Source organism: Aegilops tauschii, chromosome 7 (genome assembly GCF_002575655.3).
Source record: "Aegilops tauschii subsp. strangulata cultivar AL8/78 chromosome 7, Aet v6.0, whole genome shotgun sequence".
NCBI lineage: Eukaryota > Viridiplantae > Streptophyta > Magnoliopsida > Poales > Poaceae > Aegilops > Aegilops tauschii.
Window position 1 is genome coordinate 634813053 of NC_053041.3, and position 18086 is coordinate 634831138.

At 48.7% G+C, this 18086-nt stretch overlaps 1 protein-coding gene across 1 annotated transcript; it reads right to left on the reverse strand.

Annotated features, from left to right (window-relative positions):
- Positions 1-14463: 14463 nt before the first annotated feature.
- On the reverse strand, positions 14464-17575 carry LOC109762756 (uncharacterized). Its single transcript, XM_020321626.4, has 3 exons — positions 16977-17575; positions 15385-15462; positions 14464-15137 (listed from the first exon to the last, which is right to left on the reverse strand). Exons 1-3 carry the CDS (start codon positions 17316-17318, stop codon positions 15063-15065), a joined length of 495 nt encoding a protein of 164 aa, XP_020177215.1. The 5' UTR covers positions 17319-17575; the 3' UTR covers positions 14464-15062.
- Between the last annotated feature and the right edge of the window lie 511 nt (positions 17576-18086).

The following is an 18086-nucleotide window of genomic DNA, read 5'->3' on the forward strand; positions in this document are numbered from 1 at the left end:
ATTGAAATAAAGAAACGAATTCAAATTTAGTTCGAATTGCAGCGGTAGTATAGACATTTGGAATGCACTAAAATGTTGGTATGAGTAGGTTACATGCATTATACAGCAAGCGAAAAAATTTAATCGGACATAACATGGATTCATACTCCCTCCTTCCATCTATATAGGGCGTAATGAGATTTTTAAGACCGCCTTTGACTATTGACAAGATTAATAGTACATGACATGCACAATGTGAAAATTATATCATTGAAAGAACCTTTCACAAACGAATTTAACGGTGTGCTTTGTGTAAGTTGCATGTCATATATCATTGCTCTAATATTTGGTCAAATTTAGCATCGAAAAACGCATTAGGCCCTATATAGATGGAAGGAGGGAGTAGCTTTGGATAGCATTTGTATAGTAAAACGGGGCAAGACTCTCTCTTTGCCTGGTGTGAATAGTTTTATTTTTTTCGTTTTCTTTTTGGTTGAGGGAAGTGCGAATTGATTTGGTATGTACAAGTACAATATTACTACACGTTAGGCTTGAAGCTAAAATTCAACCCGCGTCTTGTTATATCCCGAAAATTCAGATATCGTGCTCCCAAAACTGGCGCCTTCACAACCCGCGCCTTGCTATCCCGAAATTACAACGCGCGCGAAAACTCCCTCCAGCTGCCAAATCCCGACACGCGAAATCCCCCTTCTAACCCTAAGCCGAAAGGGCCGCTAGTTCAAACGGTGGGGGGTACTTTTGTAACACACCCTACATTTTGGACAAGCGCGTCCCTAAGTCATGCTTCACCCCCTCCCATCGCCCCCTTTTCGCCATTCGAAATCCCAGGCCGCCATAACCTCTCCGCTCCAGCCGCGAAACCCACCCTCCTCCGTCCGCCACATCACCGCTACCCAGCCGGAGCCTCTTCCCCGACGACGTCGTCCACCACAACAGCTCGACGTCCCTCGTCCACCTCCCCGGATGAGGATCCGTCGTCCATCTCGCCGTCCTGCCGGTTCAGCCGCCCCGTCCTCCACCTCCAAGGAGCTGCTCCGACGATCGCCTCGTCTATCGTGGCTGCTCCATCCCCACAGCGCCGCCTTAACCTGCTCCACCGGAACCGTAGCATCCTCACCGACTCCTCAGACGAAGCCGAGGCCTACTTGGCGCCACCAAAGAGGTTGTGCACTCATCGCATCGCACCTTCACCTTAACTCGACCTCCCGGCGATGACGGTGCTCCATCCTGCACCCCCATGGAGCGGCTACCTTGAAGCCGGCGCCGCGGGCGACATCTCCACGGCGGCTCTCCCCCAGTGTGAGGCTCCTTCGGCGGCGGCGTCCATACTAGCCGGATGTGCTGCTGCTGCTCCGGCTCTCGCTCGCTCGCTCGCGCTGCTGCTGCTCCTCCTCTCGCTCGATCGCTCGCTCGCCCAGCTGCTGCTGCTGCTCTCCCCCTCGCTCGTGCTGCTGCTCTGCTCCGATTAAGCCACACTTCAGTCGACTGAATCGACTTTTGGGTCAGTCGATTTTCAGGGGTTGGGGGGCTTGCTGGAGTTAAGGAAGAACCACCCGCAGCGGGGACGGGGTCTCGCCGAAGAGGTACCCCACTATCTATCTTAGGGTTCAGGGTGGGGGACGGGGGGGGGGGGGGGGGGGGCTAGAGGGCTGGCCGGGGCGGCGGTGGCGAGTTGTTTCGGGGCGGCGAGGCAGCGCAGGGGCCGGCGGTTCGGCCGGTGGTGGCTGGCGGCTCAGGGGGGTGCAGGTTGAAGATGAACTGCAGGCCCTCCCTAAACTACATGTCAAGTGCCTCTCTGCTACCATTGCGTTTAGTTTCGACAGTAGCATTCAGATTCCACAGTAAATTTCAGTTTCGACAGTTAAGTTCAGAGTCAACAGTTTTTACCTCATCTGTTGTAGTCAGGTGGTTTTTGGTGATGTTAATTTTACATCCATTTTACATCATCTATTGGAGATGCTATTAGAATCCCACTTGAGATTGACGATGTCTGTCTTGTGCTGCTTCAGCCTTGACGTCTTACGGCTCACCGGAGCTGCTCCAACGACAGAACGATCCATCACAACAGAGCAGTGCCCTGGACGCCGTCTATAGATTCCTCAGATCTTCCTCCACACCTCCGACAGCCACCTCTGCCTCAACTGCTTCAGCGACCAACCCAATGATGCTGAGGTCGACACGGCTACGGCAAAGAGGTTGTACACTTGTTGCATCACTTATTACTATACATTCACGTCGATCCATTAGGGCTATTTTGGTTCAACGGAAAAACGTCGATCCACTGGTTGTTACCATCACTCTAAATTTCTGCATGCTCTCCTTACATAATCACACCATATTTTTTTCGTATGCATGTCAGATATTGTACACAGTCATGCTGAACATGTAGAGAAAAAGAGAAGAGTTTTCCGCAGCAATACAAAGTCATGCAGACATCGCTCCATGGTGGGTTCAATGGCAAACCCTCCCCACCCCTCTCCAGATTGTAATCCAGAGGAAGATATCTGTTCTGAGGCAGATTCAGACGCTGCTGACCACTCCTATTTACCCCCCAAGGTGTTTGCTCTACCTTGGCATGATGATGTTAGTCATATCATGCATATGTTGCCTTGCAGTGCCTACTTTTGACATCATATATGTCATCTTCTTAGTTTAGACATGTTCTGTAATGCCACCTGTTTAGTTTCTATATCAAATATGGGAATTATGCAGTCTCATGTCTTTTAGCCAGCCATAATATATGTGAAATGTGCAATACCATCCTGTTTAACCAGGCATCATATATTTGAATGATATCTTGCCCATCCTTTTCTTCATTACATTTCCATTTGTCGACAATGTTTGTACATTAAACTACTCTTCCTGTGAATCAGCCATTTGGGTGGGAGATGGAAAAATCTGGAGTGAAAACAAGGCCTTCAGAGCAGACAGTGCTACCTGTCGAAGCAGATCTCTTGTTGGGTCCCGATGGCTCCTCAGAGATGGATTCAGAGACAGATGACCAGTCCTATTCCCCCACTGACGTGTATGCTCTAACTTGGCATGGTTATACTGCTCATATCATGCATACGGTGTCTTGCATTGCATAGTTTAGACATCATATACACAATATTCAACACCATGTTCTTAGTTCAGACATCATATCGAATGCCCTCTGTTTAGCATATAAATCACATATGTGAATTAAATGATGCGATCCTGATTACTTAGATAACATGTAGGTGAATTATGTCATGCGATCCTGTTTAGTTATTCATCATATCTTTGAATTATGTTATGCTATGCTATCTAGTTTAGATAGACATCATATATCTGAAATTATGTCATGCTATCCGTTTTAGTTAAACAATATACATGTCAACTATTTCATGCCCTCTTTTTTCCACACTATCTATTGCATCTGTCTCTCATACAATGTCTGTACATTCGACTATGTTTTCTGTTTATCAGCCATTTGAATTGGAGCGGGTGATGCCAGTATCTAGCAGACTAAAAATACGGTCTTCAAATAAAACAGTGCTACCTCTTGGTGGAGATAGCACCCCGGTTGTACATGCCGATAGTAACCCAGTTCCTGTTGACACAGCACCATCTCCAACACAGAGCTCCCAAACAAGAGCAGTTAGTAAGGCAGCTCCAGTGCCCAAAGGGCCAGTACTATCACAGCGAACCCCAACTCCACCAGTTAGTACGCCTATTCATGTGGAGGAAGCACAACCAGCTAGTCGTAGTTTAGCATCTATCACATTTGATGTTGTTAAATCGTATGTGCGTATCTTCCCATCTTGGAAATATTATACTGAAGATGAAGGAAAATGCCAGTTGCAGGTGTTTGTCCCGGAGTTATGTGTAAGTAATGTTATTCATGGCAATTACTTTGCTTCGTCCCATACATCCTACCTCCATGATGGTTGTAATACAGCAAATTTTCCCATTTTTCTCTATAGAGAAGGATCGATTTGGAAACTCAGGATGAGGTAACCTGTGCTAATACCTCTGCTATCTTCAAGAATGCTTGGTGGCAGTATCGGAATTACCTGAAGAAAATGTACTTCACTGGCAAAGAAACTCATCAAATTCCCTTACGTTCTCCTGAGACACATTTACTGGACGATGACTGGGAACGCCTTGTTCTGTACTGGTCCCGAACCAAGAATGTGGTAAGGTCTATGAGCTCATTTTCTATTTTTAAGTATTATATTCTTGCGTCTTACTGTACTCTGTTCATGTAGAACAAGTGCCTAAACCTGAAGAACAACTGTTCTAATTTAAGATTCCATTGCTATCATAGTTCAAAAAAGCGCTAGGCGTTAATTGTGCGTTTTGTCACCGCCTTGCGCTTTACTGACCAAAGCGCATGCTTATGCATAGTTATGCACAGATTGTGCGTAGTTATGCGCAATGCGTTTTGCCAACGCCTAGAGCCTAGGCGCGCTTAAGCGCTCGCTTAGGCCCGCCTTTTTTAACTATGATTGCTTTGCTCTTGTATCACTGTATTTACTCATACAAACTTATTTTTAAATTGAAGGATCCAATCGAAACTCCAATGGCACAGCAGGTATGTTCACGCATGTTTCTTTAACAGGTTTGCTCTTATCAATAGCTCTGTTGATTTCAATTTCAATTGTGTATACAGTTGACTTTCATATCATGCACATTACTAGCATCACAATAGAGCCAATAATGTTGTTGTACATGTAGACCCGTGGTACCCATCTGAAATCTTGTTGTGCCGTGTAGTTTCCCACGCTTTGTATTCTTTCACTGCTGCTTTGTCTTGAACTGATATGATTTGAACCGTGTCTCTATTTTGATTTGGCAAGACAATGCAGTGACCATAGGACATAGATATATGTTTGTTTGATGCTTTTATTATGTACTAGTACTTGGCAATAGAAGACTTGGTAGTTTAATCCTGTCCACCTTACTAATGAACTGGTTCACCGAAATGAGTTTCATATACTAGTACATGCTAAACTTGTTATGTGTCTGCTTGTTTCTTCTTTTAGAATGCTGACAGAATATTGGGGAAGAGTGCCTTATTAAGCAATGATAAAGGAAGTAATGCAGATAAGGTTCAGGATAGTGACACATCCTTGTTGGTCTCCAGCAAAGCTGATAAAACAGCTAAGGAAGACTATCTTGAAGACAACGAGACAACCCCAAAGTCCTGTCTTGGTTTAGTGTTCGAGTTACTGGCCACTACCGCTTGCACAAGCTATTCAAACTCACTGTCTGAATCAGCTCGGTTTCTTGAGTCTCAACTACAAGCTGAAAGACAGTGATCAGCTGTGCTGCGACAAGAAGCGGAAGGACTGCGGAAGTCCCTGGAGCATTCAGATGCATACTTTCTGGTGCAACAGCAAGCGTTGGAGGATTTTAGCGGCAAACAGGACAAAGCTAATCAGCTTGCTAAGCTTATTGCCAGCATGGTGGATACCCAGGATAACGTTTCTTGAGCTCTTCTGAAGTTGTTTCAGTTATGCTCTTGTTTTGCTGCCGCGTTTATTTGCACTGGTGGCCAATTTTGACGGCCAATGTATGTAATGTGTTGCTTTGTTCCCTATATTTGCACTGGTGGCGAACTTTGATGCCCAGTGGATGTAATATGTGTAATAGCGGTAATAGGCTAGCGTTAATTGCTTGCTTATTTATTTCCTTATTGTCTTGTTTAGTTGTTTGCTTGTAGTCACTGCAGTTCTTTTTCTGTTTTTTCTAGTGGCCACAATAGCCTATTTTTGGTAACTAGGCCAAAATAATCATGGCAACACACGGACTGTTGTAACCATGGGCCTCCTACAGGCCGTATGATCCATGGGCCTTCGTCCGGCCGTAGGATCCATCGGCCTTCTATACGGGCCTTAGGGTCCATGGGCCTTCTACGGGCCGTAGGGTCCATGGGCCTTCTACGGGCCGTACGATCCATGGGCCTTCTACAGGCCGTACTATCCATGGGCCTCATACGGGCCGTAGGATCCATGGGCCTTCTACGGGGCGTATCATCATTTCGCCAATCATGGGCCATACTATTCATGGACCATAACGGGCCGTTAATAGGCCGTATTTGATAACTCTATGAAAACAGCCCAACGGGTTTTTTTGACATGAAAACGGCCCAACGTATTAACAGTCCGCAAATGGGCCGACTGTAACGACGGGCTGAATTTGGCCGACAAGCAGAAAATGACAGTAACGGGTCGTATGTAACGGAATTCTGCAAATGAGCCCAAGAATCAATGGGCCCTGAGAAGGCCGAAAGATAACTTGCGCTGGAAACGACCCAATGGAATAACGGGCCATTAATGGGTATAAAGTGATAGACTGTTCATTACGGGTCAGTTTCACCATGGACCGTTAATGGGCCAAGAGTTACAAAGGTCCTCATATGGGCCGAAAGAAGTCATGGTCCACACATGGGCCGGAAGTTAAAACGGGCTGAATCATATTGGACGGCCCAGATGATGCTACTGGGCCTAATTCGGATAGGGCGTAACGGGCCCTGGGTTAGCGGGCTATAACTGGGCTATATGCGAACAGGCCGTTAACAGGCTTTCCGTGGGCCGGCCCGCCACCTTTTGACCAAGTCAAACGGGCCGGCCTTTTCACAGGAATGGGCCTCTGTTGGGCCGTGCCACGTGTCGCCGTATCATAGGCGCCTTTGGTCCAATGAGCGGATGACATCTGTCCCAACTGTGAGCCGACACGTGTTTCCTCCCGCCAATGATGATTTTACACGTGGAAAATCCCATTGGTCGGGGCTGTTAACGGGTTATCGGATCCAAAACCCGACCCGATAGCTTAACGGCGTTCCGTTACGGTGGATGCCACGTGTCGGTCACCCTTGACGAAAGAACTTCTATGACGCGCGATTTATCGTCATGGAAGTGGACACTTCCGTGATGATAATTTTGGTAATGTCATGGAACACTTCTACGACAGCACATGTATGACTATCTTGATTCTGTCATAAAATCGTCATGGATGTACATGCATGACAAAAAAACGCGACCTACTGTGACAAACATGTATCATCACGGAAGTGTATTTTTTGTAGTGGCTCCAGGGCTTCCACGACGTGGTTTCTGAGGCGTCGACGCCCGCTGTGCCTGAAGCCGATCCTTTCCGAAGGATCGTGACACGTCTCAAGGCTACGGCGAGACAGCTGCAGAGATGGAGTACGCACACGATTGGTAACATTTCCCTACAACTCAAGGTTGCATGGGAGCTCATCGCGCGCCTCGACGCGGCGCAAGATTCTAGACCACTCTCCCACCTCGAGACCTGGCTGCGACGGAAACTCAAGGTTTCGTACCTGGGCCTCACCTCCCTTGAGAGATCGATTGCGCGGCAGCGGGTACGCCTTTCCTGGCTACGAAGCGACGATGCTGTGCTGTCCTACTACAAAATCCATGCAGCCCACCGCAAGCAACACAATCTCATGACGAGCCTCCAGGTGGGATCCACCACTGTCACCGATCATGACGCCATGGTTGACGCCGCCTTCGACCACTTCTCCGAGGTGCTCGGTACCGCTTCAGAGCGTGATATCACGCTCGATCTCCATGCTCTCCAAGTCCCGCGGTTCGACCTGCTTGTGCTCGACGCGCCCTTCACTGATGACGAGATTTGGGACGCCGTCAAAAGCCTGCCGGCCGGCAAGGCGCCCGGCCCCGATGGCTTCACTTCCGAGTTCCTAGTTGCTTGTTGGGACACGATCAAGCACGACTTCCGCGAGGCTTTCGACAAGCTCTACTCCATGAACGGCCGGAGCTTCCAAAGGCTCAACGAGGCTTTGCTCACTGTGCTCCCGAAGCGTGCGGACGCGAGATCACTCTATGACTACCGGCCGATTAGTCTTGTCCACTTTTTTGCCAAACTTGTCGCCAAGCTGCTCTCCCTTCGGCTGGCACCCCACCTGCGATCCATGGTCTCTACCAACCAAAATGCTTTCATCGGAGGGCGGTGCATCCATGACAACTTCATGCTGGTGCAGCAAATGGCACGTCTCCTTCACAACCTCAAGGCGCCGCGAATGCTCCTCAAGCTTGATATCGCGCGGGCTTTTGACAGTGTGTCCTGGCCATTTCTCCTTCAGGTCTTGACGCACCTTGGCTTTGGGCCACGATGGTGCGAATGGATATCTATCCACCTTTCCACGGCCTCGACGAGGATGCTCATCAACGGTCACCCAGGCCCCCCGATTGACCATGCCCATGGCCTGCGACAGGGTGATCCGGTATCTCCCATGCTTTTCACGATCGTGATCGACGTCCTCAATACTATGCTGCTACGCGCTGTGGACACCGGCCTCCTGCACCGCCTCACCACCCGGCATGCGGCATCCAGCATATCTCTCTACGCGGACGACGTCGTCGTTTTTTGTCATCCGGACAGCCATGACATCGCTGCCGTGCGCACCCTCCTCCAAGTCTTCAGAAGGGCTTCTGGGTTGCACACGAAATTCAACAAATGCTCGGCAACCCCGATCCAGTGCACTGACGATCACATCGCCACGATCACCTCCGAGATGCAGTGCCCTGTGGCGCACTTCCCCATCACCTACCTTGGGCTGCCTCTCGCCGTCCGCAAGACCCGCTCGACGAGCTTAGAGCCAATCATCGACAAGCTCGGCCGCAAGCTATCCACTTGGCGTGCTTCCATGCTCTCTCAAGGTGATCGCCTTGCCCTAGTGCGGCACGTCCTCTGCGCCATCCCCACGCATTTCCTCACGGCCATCGCCTTCAATAAAACGTCCATCAAGAAGGTGAATCGGATCATCCGCAGATTCCTTTGGGCGGGCCACAAGGAGGCCAACGGAGGTCAATGCCGCGTCAACTGGCAACGCGTGTCCCACCCCATCTCCCTCGGCGGCCTTGGCATCCGTGACATCTACCGCACGGGCCTGGCCCTGCGTGTTCGCTGGCTGTGGCTCCAGCACACAGACCCCTCGCGGCCGTGGAGCCACCTCCCCATCCCCCACGACGCCGACGCAAACGCTATCTTCCGCGCCTCTACAAGCTGGCAACTTGGCTCTAGTGACACTTGTCGCTTTTGGACCGACCACTGGATCAACGGCAAATCCGTCGCTGAGATCGCCCCTCTCGTCTACACTCTCGTCCCGCGCCGCCTCCGCAGAGACCGCAGTGTGCGCGACGGCCTCCACCTGCGCTCATGGGTCCACGACATTCGAGGTGCACTTGGCCCGACGGCCATGGTGCAATACGTCGACCTCTGGCGCCTGGTGCGCCACACGCCGCTTTCCACCACGCCGGACGTGCTCTCTTGGCGTTGGACAGCTTCCGCCACTTACTCGGCGAGCTCCTGCTACAAGGTGCTTTTCTTTGGTGCTTGCGAAGATCCGCATTGGCGGCTCACTTGGCGTCCATGGGCGCCTCTTTGCATCAGGTTCTTCCTTTGGCTTGCCATGCAAGACCGCTGCTGGACCGCGGAGCGGCTCGCCCGCCACGGCTTGCCACACGAGGACACGTGCACATTATGTGATCAGGAGCTCGAGACCATGCATCACCTCCTCGCGGCCTGTTCGTTCTCGCGTCAGATCTGGCACGAAATCCTCAGCTGGGCTCGCATGGCCGTCGATCTTCCATCTGAGGACACCCCCTTCCAAGCTTGGTGGTCCTCCTGCATCGACCGCTCTCTGGCCCCGTGCGAAAAGGCCTTTCCTCCCTCATCATACTAACGGCATGGTGGCTCTGGAAACACCGCAACACGTGCATCTTCGACCGAGCCACTCCCTCGCTCACCCTCGTCTCCGACACCATCAAAGATGAGGCGCGCCTATGGGCAAAGGCAGGCGCCAAAGGGCTACTTAACATCATCCCTGGCAAGTAGCTACTAGGTTAGACATTAGGGCTGAGCAGACCCCTTGTTCCTAGTTTGCTCCGACGCTCATACACCATGCCTCCTGCGTACATGGCCCTGTATGCGTTGTAATCCCATGCTACTTTCTCCTTCTATCAATATAAAGATATGCAGCTTGCGTATTCGCGAAAAAAAAGAAGCATATATGCGGAGAGCATCTTGCAAGCAAGTTGCATCGACCATCAACTTCACGAAGTTTCTCAGAGAAATAAACACATAATCTAACGTTAGTAGGGCAAACACCACCACAGTGTCAGTATCGGTGTCAAGTGTGGGTTGAAATTTCACAATTATTGCCGAGAACCAGGCGTTGCTTGTTGGGGAACCTATTGAGCTCGACACCGCTGACATTGCCTTCCTCGGTTGTATGAGCGTGTGATTGGCAAGTGGAGCTTTTGCTTTCTTCGGATTTGCCATGCAAAAAGCGACATGCTAGGTGAACATGCACATCCGCCATCCGGAACACATAAGAAACTGTAAGCTGCACACAAGAGAACGTTACAGTTCCGACGTACGTTAGTGGGTGAGAGATGGACAGCCTGGATGCACCTGGTTCGGAGATTGATTAAAGTTCGACTCTCCAACGTGCCAGACTCCACACACTGGACGTTAATTAAAAATGGGATATTTACGGTGAAATCATTTTATACGGATTTGATTAATTCTGGCCCCATCTTAAGGTCACTTAATATATGGAAGATTAAGGTTCCTTTGTGGATTAAAATTTTCATGTGGTTTGTTCACAAGCAAGTAATACTCACAAAGGACAACTTACTTAAGAGGCGATGGGTAGGTAACTCGCGGTGTTGTTTTTGTGCTCAAGACGAGACAATACAACATTTATTTATTGAATGCCCACTTGCCAAGTTACTTTGGAGGACGATTCATATAGCTTTTAATATCAACCCCCCGTAGATATTGCGTCTTTGTTTGGGACGTGGTTAGCTAGGGTTGAACAGTTCACGGCAGCTCGTATTCGGATTGGAATATGTGCGTTAGTATGGGCTATATGGAACTGCAGAAACGATATGATATTCACCAAACACAACTTAACTTTTTTGCAGGTTATCTTCAGAGCTACAGCTTGGATCCGTACGTGGTCCTTACTCACTCCTATGGACTCCAGGGAGCCTTTGGTTACTGGGTGCAACCAATGGGAGATGGTGGCTCGGGCTATATTCAACCGATTCGGATGGCGGTCGCATAACAGGATAGGAGTCTAGAGAGATTGTCCTCATTATCACCGTACCGGTTGTCTTTGTCCGATTGTACTTTTCAGTTTTATATCCTGTGCTTTGCTCCGTTTGCGAGCTGTAAGACCTTTGTGGTGATACTTTCTGAATTTTTAATAAAAGGGCTGCATGCATCATTATGATGCAGAGGCCGGGGGCATACCTCCATTTCAAAAAAAACACACACAAGAGAACGTTAACATGACGACATGGGTGCAATTAAAACTAATTTTGAGAGGAAAATAATATCTCAAACCATCTGCCGGATTTACAATCAAATTACATAGTTGGATCCTTATCCTTATCAGCGAGGTATACAAAACAATTTTTTTACTTGAATATGTTTCGAGAAAATTTAATTTTCCCCACAGATGGGAACGACTGCCACATCACCATTTCCGGAACCTTGCAGCAGGTGCTGACTATGCGGCTTGCCGCAACATTGCTGAAGAGGAAAGGCAGGAGGAAGCTGGGAAGAAATTGCTTGTTGTGCTAGAGGAAGAGGATGAACAATGACGGTTGGGAGCAGAAGACCAAAGAGCAGCCGTTGGATTGGAATCCAATGGATGGCTCACGCCAAATCGGCTGAAAACTGAAACATTTTGTAAGTAACTTAGAGCTTCTTTGGTTCAAATGATTTTCAAATTTTTTTTAAAGGATTATAATCCTTAGGAATTTTTTCCATGTTGGTTGTTTGATTCCAATGGATGGCTCACGTCAAATTGGCTGAAATTTTTCATGAATTAAAAAAAAAATACAAATTCAAACTGTGTTTGTGAATGTAGAAAAATGTTTGCAAATTCATAAAAGTGTCATGAATTCAAAAAATGTTCATAAATTTGAAAAAAAGTAAACAAATTAGAAAAACCCGTGAAATTTTCAAAAGGAAAATAAGAAAGAGAAACAAATGAACTTAAGAAAAGATAATACGAAAACAAAAACAAACCGGCCCAGAAGCTTCACAAAACCAAGTGAGAAGCTCCCGGGAACCTTCTGGAAACCACTCGGCAAACACGATTTGTTAGTGGGCAAGCCCACTCGGTGATTGCTGCTAAGGAGCAGTATGGTACTGCTCGCTATAAGTGATATATAACATTCGTGAAGGACTAAGCGATGGGAGGCACACATTATTCAGCCCAACAAGCAACAAGTCACCATCTTCTTGAAAATTTCATTGTTCCAGCCACCATGTTCGACGTAGGGGTCACCGAAGCTCCTGTACGTATCAGCTCAGAGCTCGGGCATGTGCCCTAGGTGCGGTTACGGTAAATTCTCCCATGTACCCAACGATGAAAGCGAGGAGAAGCGGACTCAGACTCATGCACCCGAAGAGTATTACGTAGGTTTGTTGTACGCATAGCACCACTTATCACTTTCCTTTTACATTTTGCTGAATCATGATTGACAAACCGAGTATTCAGAGCATCTCCACTCGTTTGGCCCCCCCAGCGCACGCTATTCCGGGCGCTCGGCCGGCGATTTTTAGGCCTTGGGGGCGATCTAGGTCCCAGCCACGCCCCCAAGTGCCGCCCCCAAGGTGTCGTAAATTCGAACTTGGTCCATTCCAGCTACTCAAAAAACGCCACAAGTCGGGTAATCAGCGCCACAAAAGTCCCGTGCGATCGGCGATCACCTTGCCACAGTTCAGCGATCAATAAAAAGTTCGGCGTGCAAAAGAAAGGACGCGTAGGTAATGCATCAAACGGCGGCGTCGGCCTCCGGCGTCGGAGGAGTCGGCGTGCGCGGGCTGGTCGGCGTCGGCGGCTTCAGTGCTGGGCGTCATGGAGGCATCATCTCTCGGGCTTGGCGGTGGCGCTGGGGTCGGCGTGGGAGTTGGTGCCACCGTCGACGGCATCTGGTTCAGGATGAGGCTGCGCTTCGCCAGGTACCACGCCTTGAGCTGCTCGTCGTCCCTCCGGAGCATGTCCACCCCCCACCCATCAGGAAAGCCAGGTCGGTGTTCCTCTTCTTCGCGGCGACGTTGGTCCGAAGCAGGTCGAGCTTGATGGCGTTGTTCGTCATCAACGCCGACCATCGCGCCTTAATTTTCTCTTCCCTCAGGGCAGCTCGGGTCTTGGCGTCGGCGATGCAATGCTCGATGGACTCTTGCAGACGTGCGGTAGCCGGCTCGGCTTGGTAGCCGGCCCGGAGTACGGGGGGTACTGGACGCCGGCGAACGCGGGCGAGGGCGTGCGCTGGGCTGGGTTGCCATGTGGAAAGGTGATGTTAGGGTTGAACCCGTCGTGCGCGTCGCCGTCGGCGTAGCCAGGCGAGGGCGCGCAGCCCCAGTGGGACGCCGAGAATCCAGCCGGCAACCCGACGCTCTGCTGGCTCCAGGCGTGCGGTCCGTGGCCGCCGGGCTGGTTCATCATCCCCGCGCGAGACGCCTCGGCCTACTCCGCCGCGCGATCCGCCTACTCAGCCAAGGCAGTCGCCGCCGCCGGAGCCGCCCTATCTCGGGCCTTCTTGGCGTTGAGCCTATTCCGCCGGTCGGTGGTGACAGCGTCCCGGCGCTGAACCTCCGCCTTCCAGTCGGCGTTTGACATGCTCGGGGGCTTGGACGGCGGCGCCCTCGGCTTCCTCTGCTTCGGCTAGGCGGCGCTGGCATCGGTGGAGGCGCGAGGGGTGGCGTACTTCTTCGGCGGCATGGAGGCCGGATGGAGGGAGAGGGAGGAGAATGGCGGGAGAGGGCGGGAGTATGGGGAGATGGAGCGAAACGGAGGGGGGAAAAGCGGGGTGATCGGCAGGAAAAGGTCTTTGTCTCGCCGAAATAGCGGACCCACGCGTCTTTTCGCTTCGGCCGGCTCTCCCCGGCACCCCCCGGGGGCTTGGGTTCTACTCGGGTACGCCGGCTGTTATTTCGGCCCAAACCGGCGATAAACGAGATCCTGGGGGCGCGATTGGGCCGATTTTTCGGCGCCGGCGCAAAAAAATGGCCTTGGGGGGGCCTCTTGAGGGCGCGGCTGAAGATGCTCTCAGTCGTCGCCATTTCTGATTCTCAACAAGAAAGTAAAAATAATAATAGCAAACCAGTACAAGGTGTGAAGCATGGCCTGAAGTACCCGTTGTTCTGTGCCAATAAACAGTAAAAAAATTGTCTGCAAAACAATACCGAATGAGGTGGTGCGAATTGCAACATGCTCTATTTGTTAATTGTTACGTGAAAAAAGTTCTTCCTTCCGCTATCATTAAAGTGTGCTGAGCGCACAAATGTGGTAAGGCGGGCGCCGGGATAACATGATAGCCATTCAGAGAGTGCTTCCATTACATTCCAAAATGGCATGAGCACTTTGCACCCACCCTTTTCTTGCTCAATTTTAAATAGAACAGACCTACGCTTATTGTACCATTTAACAACTGTCCAATTAAAGAAAATGTTATCCGAGTGTAATGCAGTTGTCCGGTGACAATACAAACAATACTATGAAAATAACAAAGAAAGCAAACCATGATGGTAATAAATAATGTAAGAAAATTAAGAGGCCAAAAGAGCAATAAAATTCTTCGAAGACGTGACGAGGGAGAACTCCTCTGGTCTTACGGTTGAGTGGTGCATCAACCAAATGTTGCGACCACGTAGGCTCAAACTCCATGGGTCAAGACTTATCATCATGTCCTAACCATCTGGGCATTGCCTCGGGTTGAAATGGTGGTTGCTGTCTTGCTGACAGAAGACACTTTATCCCAGCAAAGCACTAGGGAAAAGTGGCAAGATAAGTTAATCTGAACAAGAACACAAAAGGTTAATTCTCCACCAACGAAACTCCGTTTCTTTTCTTTCTAGAGACAAATGCAGAAAAGATCCAACGCATATATAGGTTTAGATCGATCTTGTACATAGGTATACATATGAACTGTAGACGAAATGTGCACAGGTTTGATTAATTTTCTCCTAAATTTGTACTGCCAAAATACGCCTGTGCTCAGCGTCTTGGGCCGTCTGATCCCCTTTCAGAACTGAGTGGATGAGGTTCGCCGGAGAGAGCTCTTGGTAGGCAGGATGAGGGCGGCCACTTCCCGCTTCAGCTGCCGATCAGGTTACCGAATCAAAGGACAATTAAGTGTGGTCAGATTACAGAATCAAAGGACATTATATGTTGCTAATTGAAGAAGCATTTGCATGTAAGATGTTGCAGATGTTATGGAAAACTAATTAAGTATCTCTAAGCACTTTGAGTTGCATTGGTGAGGCAATTTTTTGCAGTTTCGTGTAAATTACATTTTAGCAGTGTCAAGACATCAAGTAATAATTGGTTAACTGCTGTGCGGGTACCTCTTTGCACTGCTTCTTCAGCTTGAGGTTGTCATCCACCAGGCGCCGAACCTCCTTCTCCAGTTCCTCCACATATGCCTGCAAACAAACGAATCAATTTCTAGTGCACGCAGATCAACGTGTTCTCAATTTCAGGTGCACAACTGCACATACACTTGTGCCGCACTAGCTAGCACTTCAGATAAGAACATGCTTGCAAAGTTGCAATGTGAGAAATCCATAGAGCATTATTGGTTCATTTGAAGTAGTTATCTCCTCTGCAAATTTTTGTCAACGTAATCATGAGCACATGAAGACAAAGTTAATTTGGAGCAGTTAGTTGGATGGATGTCAGCAGCTGAACTGACACCGGTCTATCAATGTCTACGGTGATGTGCCGCTGAACTGTTCTGTGCTAGCTTTGGAATATAGTGGGTTATGGATTTTTCTAATATAAACTTAGTGAAGATATATGTTGTTAATACATCTTAACCAAAGAAGATGCTTTTCAACTAACAATGATATTAAGAAACAAGTGGGTTTGAAAGTCCACCAGGATGGCAAACAGGGCCTATAGCTTAGCTGTGTCCATCCTGCTGGTCATAAGCTCCAAATAACCAGCGATACTTTTTTCTTAACAGGGAACCAGCAATGCTTACATGTTCGGTTTTGCTATTTCTCGGTCGACCGAGGAAAAACATTTTCTTATGTCACCATTGGCAATCGTCCCATCAGACTTACTGATTCACGCTAGTGTAAAAGATGAGAATTTTTTATCCAACTACTATTAGCACTTGACAGAGAAACAACTATCTGTAAGTCGACTGGGCCATAGTCACTCACTCCCTCAAATCTTAGTTACAATTATCTTGTAACAATACGGATATTCGTGTATTGCTGATTTGTTGTGTGCTGGTCACAAACTACAAATGACTAGTATTACTTAAGAATTTAGTTACTTTTTCACTTGTAACAACCTGGATATTTCTGTATTGATGTCTGAATCGAGCTGATCACAAACTTCCAAGATGCAAGGATATATATGCCGTCCAAGAGATGTATATTGTTTCTTCTGTTGTTCTTTTGCTAGAGTTGGATTAGGTCGACGAATCACTTGTTTTCTTAAGATTGTGTATTAGGTGAAGCAGAGCACTAATCACAGAGGAGAAATATATTTTTAGCCCATGTTGACCAAAAATTATTGACATGAATGCAACATGATGAGAGTCAGAAAGAGATGCCACATTCCATTTGTCTTTCGGCTTGGCTTTTAACACATTGACCAAACTTAGTCACTAGTTGATAGTTTCTCCGGACACTTTTCTTTTGCTACGAATCTGATTAAAGTAGTGTTTGTTTTTCTAGCTGGTGAATCTCCTTTTTCTTGGAAAAAGGGGACTAGTGAATCTCTTCATGTAATATGCTCAAAGTTTTACCTGGGTTTACCTTGAGTTACAAGGTATTTTGAACTAGCATAGAAGATCCAAGCATTGAACTTGTAAATAAGAATCCGAATTTTGAAACCAAAATAAATCAAATTTTGAGCTAAGGATAGAATTCCTTATGCAATTCCATAGGTATATACGAAGGAATGTGGGTATTCGTGTACGTACCCTCTTCCTGGCCCTTGAGCGCAGCGCGGACTCCCTGTTCCGCATCATCCGGATGGTCCTCGGGTCCTCGCCGCTGCTGCCACCGCCCTGCCGCAGCTCCATGTCGACCTCATAGCCGCCAGGAAACCCACCAAACGAGACCGGCGTGGACGGCAGCGAGCGCGCGCCGGCGAGGAGGTGGAGGTCGGTGTCGTCGTCCCGCAGGCCGGAGATGGAGAAGAGGGAGCTGCACCCACTCATGAGGCTCAGCTGCGGGCTCTCCGGCTCCCTCCATGCCGCAGCCGCTGCTGCCGCCATCTCGTAGTGCCCGTTGCCACCGCCGCCGAGCCGGTAGTTCGCCATGGGAGCCGGAACTCAAGACACCTCGATTGATCGAGCTGATCGAGCAATCGATCTACCAGTGGTGCTGCTTTTTTGTGCTGCGTGGGTGCTGGGTTAAGCTAAACTAAGATGCTTTGCTTGATCCACGTATCTACATATCTATCCAGCTTTTGCTCCCATATATATCATGCTGCTGGTGGTGTGCTAGCTGTGCTGGCTCTCAGGGACCAATGCTCCACTAGCTTAGCTAGCTGGGCTGTAAGATTGTGAGAAGAGTGATGGGTACAACTACAAATATATACTCGCTGGATGATGCAGCTGCCTGGCTGAGCTGTCGAATGCCTACCTGATTAATTAGCTAGCTAGCTAGGTCTCTCTACTCTCTAGGACTAGGACTCCTTATGATTAATTAATTGTTAATCATTACTCCTACTGTAGTGATCTCAACACTCTTATATTGTTTTTTACAGAGGGAGTAGTTGTTTTCATTTTTCATTTTTTGTGTATTATCTCGAAAAAAATGTGATGATAAGAAAGGGACGCTGTCCTGATTTTTTGAAGGCAGGCAGTTGACTAAACCCACTCGGTGATGCGGCTGCGTAGCTGTGCTGTCGAACGGCTACCTGCTCAGCCGGGTCTCCCTGTGTAGTTAACAGTTGATCCTACATTTTTTACTCTATTATCCTTAAAGAAAGAGCTTTGTGAGATCGACAGCGAGTTGCGTGTGTAGATTTCTCCCGACAGTGCCAGTTAATAATGGACGATTATCTATGTAATTATATATTGCTT

Coding starts and splice junctions, on each gene's coding strand:
- LOC109762756 (XM_020321626.4), bottom strand. CDS start 17,318: ATGGCGAACTACCGGCTCGGCGGCGGTGGCAACGGGCACTACGAGATG. Junction 15,463..16,976: donor GCTCAAGGGCCAGGAAGAGG/GTACGTACACGA, acceptor GTTTGTTTGCAG/GCATATGTGGAGGAACTGGA. Junction 15,138..15,384: donor TGAAGAAGCAGTGCAAAGAG/GTACCCGCACAG, acceptor CCTGATCGGCAG/CTGAAGCGGGAAGTGGCCGC.